The 8,412-nt window shown below is 38.9% G+C and overlaps 1 protein-coding gene and 1 pseudogene across 3 annotated transcripts; one reads left to right on the forward strand and one right to left on the reverse strand.

Annotated features, from left to right (window-relative positions):
* Window positions 1–1,046: 1,046 nt before the first annotated feature.
* LOC116201250 lies at window positions 1,047–3,125 on the forward strand (annotated as a pseudogene).
* Window positions 3,126–3,433: 308 nt separating this feature from the next.
* Window positions 3,434–7,968, reverse strand: LOC116201249 (protein root UVB sensitive 3). Of its 3 annotated transcripts, none has more exons than XM_031532403.1 (15): window positions 7,658–7,968; window positions 7,524–7,563; window positions 7,293–7,352; window positions 7,168–7,206; window positions 7,023–7,085; window positions 6,868–6,924; window positions 6,577–6,640; window positions 6,003–6,086; window positions 5,357–5,439; window positions 5,140–5,269; window positions 4,791–4,883; window positions 4,515–4,653; window positions 4,282–4,322; window positions 3,952–4,170; window positions 3,434–3,819 (listed from the first exon to the last, which is right to left on the reverse strand). In XM_031532403.1, the coding sequence occupies exons 1-15, from the start codon at window positions 7,819–7,821 to the stop codon at window positions 3,734–3,736; spliced, it is 1,362 nt and encodes a 453-aa protein (XP_031388263.1). In that variant the 5' UTR covers window positions 7,822–7,968; the 3' UTR covers window positions 3,434–3,733. The 3 variants fall into 3 exon arrangements, with proteins under 3 accessions (XP_031388263.1, XP_031388261.1, XP_031388262.1); XM_031532401.1 differs by having other exon boundaries at window positions 7,524–7,581; window positions 7,658–7,967; XM_031532402.1 differs by having other exon boundaries at window positions 3,983–4,170; window positions 7,524–7,581; window positions 7,658–7,964.
* Between the last annotated feature and the right edge of the window lie 444 nt (window positions 7,969–8,412).

The raw sequence follows: 8,412 nt of genomic DNA on the forward strand, positions 1-8,412 counted from the left end.
GAAAATTCCATTAAAAAGTGGAGTGTTCTAAGGCCATCTAGAATGAAATATTAACTTTCATATTAAAAATTCAAGATTATTAAATAATAGATAAATTATAAAAAATAAAGAAATAAAGAAATCAGATTTTATGATGATATATCTTTTCAAAAATATTTTTATTAAAAATAATTCAGAAAATTAAAATTTTTTAAAAACTTAGAAAGTCCATTTAGAAAATTCATATTGTCTTCGATTAGAGATCACCGTAATATCCAAAAGATTTTATGGTATTTTTAATTTTTTAAATGGAATATTATTTTAGAAGATTTTATTACTAATTTTATAATAAAAAATAATTTCAAATTTTAAAAACTCAAAAAACCGAAAAAATTACATTCAGAAACAGAGCATTTTGAGGCCATTTGATCGGGCCCACCTCATAACTTGCTTATATTTATATATATATATATAGAATTACCTGGAGAGTTAGCACCTGAAAAAAAAAATCATCCAAGATAAAAATTAGAGTAACCAACTTATGAGACGTTGTGAACACAGAACAACGAAGAGGTAAAAATTTTTCTTATTTATTGTTATATCTATAATGAACAAATTTGACACTTTATCCCGTGTAATGCACGGGCTCTATAACTAGTTGATAATGAAAGCAAATATATGTATATGACCTCCTTTAACTTTGTTTTCTAGCTAAACACATATACAAAGGGCCTGTACCGCAATCACATTTTCTGAATGCATTTATATTAGAAAAGTGCAATAACATAATTTAATTTTTAACCAACCCGTGGAAAGTATGGGCATATTAATCACAGTTCATTATTATTCAGTGGAAGTTGATAACTTTTGAGTGCATGTGGAATGCGGGACGTTGAATTAGTACTCCCTCGCCATTCACATTTTCAAATGTATATATCACCTTCATTCTTCTTAATTTGTTTATTATATTGGATATGCCTCGGTTGTTCACATCAAATGCCGATATCAGATCTCGTAAACGTTTCTTGCAGGCAGGATCTCTTTGGTGTCCCTTCGCTGTTTCCCGAGCTGGGCGAAGGAGTAGCAGATAGTTGTTTTGTTCTAGTGTCTAAGAGATTTAATATGTATGTAATGGAGAGCAAAGGAGGAGATATAACATGTATGTTGCTGGCCCTCTTCTTCCTCAATCGGCACTTTTCCCGCTTTTCTTACTCTCCTCAAATGGCAGGGAAGACCCCCTCAACACACTTTCCTCGACTTTACAATCACAAATCTGTCGGCCGCTGTTTTAATCGCTTTTACGTTCGGGCAGATCCTCAAGGGCACCCCGGAAGCTCTCAACTTCCTAGAGAAACTCTCTCAGGTCAGCTTCCTCCCTTCTCATTCGAAGGTCGTCCATGTAGATCAATCATATGAGGGTGATAGTAATTACGAGATCCTAAGAAGAGAGAGTGGCTTGGTTTTAGTTGATCAAAGCCATTTGTGAGGTCGCCGCCACGACATTTTGCGACTCCCATGATTTTCTTACCATTTTATTGCCTATTGTGGGACATCTGTATATCTTGATTTATTGCAGGAGAATTTCCCACCAGTCGGATTCACGATGATAGGAGGGATAGTCCTTAGCCTTGGGAACCTTGCCATGCAGTACGCGCGGGCCTTTGTCAGTTTATCCATCACGGAAGTCATCACGACCAGCATTGCAGTCGTTATAGGAACAACCCTGAATTACTTTCTTGATTACAAAATTAACAAAGCAGAGACTCTCTTCCCCGGAGTTGGTTGCTTCTTGATAGCATTTTGTCTCGGCTCTGCTGTCCATGTATTGAATGCAGCTGATAATCGAGCAAAGCTCAATGCCTTTTCGAAAATGAACCAACTTGAGGCCGGGAACTCGTATGTCAGGTTCCTCTAAAGCTTGTTCGGTTTTTGAGATTTCGTAGAATAGATTGAGCTTTGTATGGCAATGACTGATGCATAATTTGCTTAAAGCACGCGCAAAGATGCTTTTGCTTGTACTATACCCAATGATGCTAATCAAGATGACTTTTACGTTCGATTTTCTGACAGGCTTGTGCCTTCATTCAACGGAGCATATGTGAATGAAGGTCTGAAATCATCAGGATTCACGCATGCTATATATTATTGCTCTCGTGTTTCATTATATTTTATTGAACTGCAAAAACAGGTACTGCATTTTTTCTCGTGCAACTCGAGAAGAGGAGAGCGATCAAGGTCAGTGAGTAGAAGGCAATATGTTGAAATATTTTCAGCACTTCCGTAAATTCCTGTTTCATAACCTGCAACATGATAATGGCCAGGTAGAGCGGCTTTTTCATTCCTGGAAGCAATAGACGAATTTGTATTTGTTGATTTCTCTCCATTTCTTGAGAAGATCAGGGAAATGGAAAGCAAAAGAAGATTTCTGAGTTTTCTCAAACCAAGCCGACCCTTTCTGGACTCTTAGATTGTTCCTCAGCATGTTGTCATTCAAGTGTGCATTTAGTTTTCACTTGCAGGTGTTCAGGAAGAGCACTATGATCTGGCTCGGTATAACTTTCTTTGCCGGATTCTGCTTCTCCCTCTTCTCACATGCATTTAACATGGCCACAAACGATCGGTGGCACACTCTGAAGAAAGAGGTTCCCCACTTGTCCGTTTACACGACTTTCTTCTACTTCTCAGTGTCATGCTTCTTCGCCGCCCTCGTTCTGAACATCAGCTTCCTCTACTGCCCAGTGCAGAACCTGCCAAAAACGAATTTCAAGGCTTACCTTAACGATTGGAATGGGAGAGGGTGGGCCCTCTTGGCGGGGCTTCTCTGCAGGTTTGGGAATGGCCTCCAGTTCATGTTTTGGGGGGCTGCGGGATATGCAGCAGCTGGTGCTGTTCAGGTAAATCATAGCTCGGAGATTGTTCCAAAAGTACTTCAGGTCGTCCATTAGAACAGCATTGTTCGGCTGCCAGCAGCCTCGAAAATATGGCAAGAGCTGCGTAACACCCATAAGCAGTATTTCAATCTTCGAGTCGAGTAGTCACTGATTCTTAGCTCTTAAGAATCTGATAATTGTGCAGGCATTTCCATTGGTGAGCACATTCTGGGGCATACTACTCTTTGGGGAGTATCGGAAATCATCGAAGAGGACCTATATATTGCTTGTTGGGATGCTTTCTATGTTTATTATTGCCGTCGGTGTTCTAATCGCATCAGCAGGGCACCGGAAATGATCTCAGAGCTGTATGCTAGAACTGGGATTCTTCTCTCTGGCATAAATAACCGATATACTGGAAATCTCAAAACATTGGAGATAAAGACGAAGCAAAAGAATTCTTTCCATATGGATTGCGAGGCGGAATTTGAATTGTCAATCTGTAAATAATTCAGAAGGACCAAGTAGATTGAAGCAAATTTCCCGAAATTAGGATTTTTGTTCTCGTTCAGTTAGACTTCACGTAAACTTAATTTTAAGTTGAACATGGAAGCAAATTTGATTATTTCAAGAATGTGCAATTGAGTTTCGACTAGATATTGTGATATGCTCTCATACTCGAGTTTCCTGACAGGACTTCCATTCTCTCTGGCATGGTTATCTCAAACTTGGTTACAACAGAACCCTCGTAAATGCTCTGAATCTACTCAAACATTTTTCTCCAAGAAGTTAGTCAATGGTCTCAAATCTTGCAGCAGATGTTCCCAATCGATGATTTTTCCCTCCAGCAAGCTTGGTAGTGAATGAACAGCTAGTCAACCTTTTCATCTAGAGACTGGAAGCTCCAATGCGCCCTCCACACCACTGAAGGCGAAAGAAGGCGTTCTGTGTTCCAACCTGATGACTTCAACTGCAATGTTGGTTAGTTTTTATTTCTAACAGACAGAACATGCTCCAAAAACTAAGCAGCAAATACGTAGACCATGTTAGCGGAAGTAACAATAGCTCTGATATCTATACGAAGAAAACAGATCAAGCTGACCTTTTTTCCCGAAGAAGAGTGGACCTAGTACCTTTTGAAGAAACTCGGTGTAATTCTTATCTATCCACGATTGGCTATCTGAGTGAGCGGAGCTGTGATCTATTGCTAAGTGCCCTTCCACGAGCGCATGAATATATGACTGCAAGATATCAGAAGCCGTGGCATCTTTATGTGCAATGATACTTAGGTTTCCGTTCCTTTCTACCAGAAGATATCTCCCTAGAAGAAGACCAAACAGAAAAAAGAATAAGGAAGAGACCCTTTAATTTTTTTTTCCCTGAAAGATTATATAGTACATATATCCTAGGAAACATCAGAGAAGAATCTCACCTTTCTTTTGATGAGATTTGGCTGATCGCATCAGGCCCATTCTGTTCAAAAGAAATTGGGGTTACAAAAGCAAACCATAAATAACCTCTTCGCATAACATTGCCACTTATGATGCAATCCGATAGCTTAAGATATGTTGGGATAAGATATCAAATGTTTTCAGATGGCAGAGGTAATTTTGTAGCCTAATAAAACATTGACATGAATTCAATAGCCAAACGAATCCAACTCACATTTCTTGCTGGTTAAGCGAAGAAACTCTTGCGCCCAATTTTATGCATTTGTGCAAAAGCTGCAGATTTTTAGGGCCTGATGAAATTATGAAAGTGGGCAATATATGCTCCATTTTAGAAACCTGTGTGGGGGAGAGAACTGCAACAAACTCAGATTAATAAAATTAAAATTGAATAGAAGACAAATTGAATTTTAAAAATAAGGCATATTGATTTTACCACAAAAATAGCTAAATATATTGCAGAAAGGAAATGAACAAAAGTTAGGAGTCTCACCTTGTCCCGTTTTCATAAAATGCTGTAAAAGAATTGCGCTCCTCTTTGCATTTAGTGAAGTTAGTGCAAGACACTGAACAGCCTTGTAGTTTGCTGATAACCAAGAAAACAAAAAAAATATTAGCAGTAAATCAAATATTAGATTATCAAATTGCATCGCAAATGAAATACAAGTCAGCCACGTACTCTTTGTAATTCCAAATAAGTGCAAACCTTTGAGATGTAATATAAAGTACGCAAAGAGGTACCGCATATATTCATAATATCATGTAGTCAAGCTCCATATGTCAGAGCGCGATTGCCACACTGTTTATCTTATTTTTATGTGTGTGTATATAGATCCACTTACCATACATATGGAAAATGGTAAGAGAAAGAAATGATAGCCAGATTAATACAGAGTGGCCTATGGTCACATGAGCAAGAAGCATTCCGATGGCCATGCCAATCATAGTGGCCACTGTCTCTTGACTTCCTTCCTGCAGCATATACATGTGCCTGAGGATATCTAGATATGTAAATCATATAAAATCATTGAAGGCTGCACAAAAGGGACAAGTCTATACCTTAGCAGATATATCAGCCGCATTATTTTGAAGGGCAAAATGTTGTGTCAAAGCAGCTCTAGTTGCTCCACTGGCAACACCGGCTAATAGGGGCACAATGTAAAAAAACATGCTAGTCATTAACAAAATACTATGGTTCCATTTCGAATGCGTAGAATATTCACCAAACAAATCTACAAGCACTTGGCCGCAAACATCAAGAAAGCTCGTTAGTGGGGGAATATCATAGAGGCACTCTCGTAGGTTGGATATTTCAAAAATAACACTTATCCCCTTTGAATTTTCCAGTGCAGTGGCACATGTCAACACCCAGCAGACTGAGCACCAGGTGATCATGCAATTTTGAAAATAAAATAATATCTTCTTGTAAACAAATTAAGCTAAAAAATTGGTAAATAAACCTATGTTCCTGCTAGCCACCATTGGTCCTGCTCGATTTGAACAAGATGGGGTCTCTGAAAATTTTCCATAATATATTCGACCCCTTAAGAATATTGCTATTAGCTCATTACATTCCAAAGTTCTACCTACACAAGTGATGTTCATACAAAGCTTTTAGGTTGACAGCATGTGCTCACGACTAGGAGAAGAATGGAAAAACACATACAATTACAACATGGGACCATAAGGGAAGTGAAAGACTTACTGAAGGATCTCGATAGACTTCCTAAACAAACAACGAAAACAAAAGCTGAAGGGTACAAAGGAGAGACAAGATCCATCAACATCCCTGCAATCGTTAACATATAATATGTCACATCACAAACATTATATCATGCAACTATGTCATGATGCCTAAGGATATAAAATGTAACAAAAGATGAAACATGAACACAAGTTGGAGGTCCGTGAAGATTTTATTTTGATACAGAAAGACGGAGAGAAGTTGTTTTCCTCATTACTGCAGATATTTGCTAATAAGTGTCTAGCTTTTCTACTATCTTGCGGCACCCAGCACTTTGTTGTTTAAGCACAAAATATCAATGCCAAAATCTTAGAGATTGCAAATTCAATGACATGATTGCTGCAAAAGAATGAGTATGAATAGCGTGAATCATCATATAGAATTATGTGGTTTTGACACCAACTCTGTTCTGCTTCCCTTTTCTCTAACCACGATTGCAAGATAAGGCAAACTAACATGTGAGACTCGAGAACCAACTCACAGAATATATTTCATAACCAAAGTTCTCCAAAGAAAGAAAACTATCGAGACATACCAAGATCATTCATGAGGTCAGCAACTAGACGCCACATTTTTGCATTGCTATCTAAACTGGAACCCTGAGAAATGAAGCACAATGAAGCATTAATCTACATGCCCCTGGGGCTTCTTAAATTACAAAACTTTTTTATGTAGAATTTACCTATATTCTCAATTCACCACCCTTAGCCACTAATTTACTACTTGCCTCACTTACCTCTCCCATCAATTAGTATCGCAAAAAATTCTTTTTAACCTCATAATATCACTCACTATAAGGAGGAAAAGAAACGAACTAGGGTAGCACCTGGTAGAATGTGAAGAGGATTCCTCCAACCATGCCGGTTAAATCTCTTAGAAACCACTGGCAAAAATATGTAGTTCTGGTCAAACTGCCAATACATTGCAAACAGGTTTATATAATAAAGGTTAAGAGAGCTCGTGATATCAATCAGTGGCTACCTGAAATGTAGCACCAATAACGGTTGCCGATTTCTCACCGACCCCAATAGCACTCAGCAGAGCCTTAAGCGTCAACAACAAACATCAGTCTGCAGAATTTTAACAACTGACTGAATCTTCAATTATCAAATAACAGAGATGTCACCTGTGTAGACAGCATGGTCCTAATGTATGTCGAAAGGCCCTAAGAGAAAGAAAGCAATTCGAGTTTGAGTGACTGGAAAATGCCTACCTAACTCTACCAAACAGAGAAACAAACTCTTATGTTACCTGCAATGAATCCCACACTTGGAAAGGGAGATAATCAGGGGTTACACTGCTAGGAAAACCCTACATTGAGATAAAAAAAATGAAGTAATCCAACACAAATAATTGCTAAAAAAAAATAATCAAACTTTCAACTCTGATTGCCATGGAAAATTAATCAAGACGAAAACCCACACGGGAAATTCAGTAAAGTTGGAAAAGTTTAGCAAGAAAAATCGATAACTACAGCCTCACCTCAGGAACGAATGCTTGCAGAACGCGACTCCAGACATGGCTGAAACGATTCCCACATCTGTAAATCAGATTACAGAGAAAAGTTGAGCAACTGATCTCAAGACACAGTGAACGAGTGTGCCCCAATAACTGACCTTTGAATGGAGAGAGAAGGGGAAGCCGTGATGACTGCGGTTCTCGAAAGCTTCATAGGAGAGGAACCATTCCATTCTTCGAGAACAATGGCATCGGTGTCGAGATTTCTGTCGTCTAATGGTGAGGTTGCAGTCATCAGTTCCCTATCCGCAGAATCCGCCATGGCAGATGGGATTCCTTCGAGCAGCTTCAGCAGGGCAGCTTGCCTTCAGCTCAGCTGGACGGGGACGAGATCAACAGTGAAAAAGGGTCTGTGGATCGTTTTTTTTTTTTTTGAATAATAAGGCTGGGAGGAGGAGAGCAGGACATGGGCCTATTAACACAAGTATTTTTCCTGTTTAAATCGAATTTTGATCCGTTGACTTTTCTTGGAGTCCGTTACCGGTTAGACTATCACTTGGTGGTCTGTTGACCGTCTTTGGGCATTAGGAAATACTCGGAAGTGAAGGACTTTCAGGAAGTCCGAGGTTTTGCAATTTCTGGAATTTCTTGAATTTGCTGGAATTTCTGCTTATACATTTCCCATGTAAGGCGCATGTCCAATTCAGCACGTTACAGTAGGAGAGTTATTTATTTGGGAACAAGGAGCTCCTTTACTTTATTCTAACAATTAGTAGGGGTGATTGGTTCCGGATACCCTGTATTTTCACAATACCCAGATCCTACCCTGTAAAGGACATGTTCTAAAATTTTGGAACCGGACCCTACCATGTTGAATCTTGAAACCGAAACCTACATTATACTACAGGTTCCG

Source organism: Punica granatum, chromosome 3 (genome assembly GCF_007655135.1).
Source record: "Punica granatum isolate Tunisia-2019 chromosome 3, ASM765513v2, whole genome shotgun sequence".
Taxonomy (NCBI): domain Eukaryota; kingdom Viridiplantae; phylum Streptophyta; class Magnoliopsida; order Myrtales; family Lythraceae; genus Punica; species Punica granatum.

Bases quoted from the DNA above. Each gene is read 5' to 3' on its own strand.
- LOC116201249 (XM_031532401.1), bottom strand. From the start codon at position 7,821: ATGGCGGATTCTGCGGATAGGGAACTGATGACTGCAACCTCACCATTA. The intron at 4,884-5,139 runs GTAAGTGGATCT...CTTGGTTATCAG, and splicing joins TACCATTTTCCATATGTATG to CAAACTACAAGGCTGTTCAG. The intron at 4,323-4,514 runs GTGAGTTGGATT...TCTTTTGAACAG, and splicing joins TCGCTTAACCAGCAAGAAAT to AATGGGCCTGATGCGATCAG.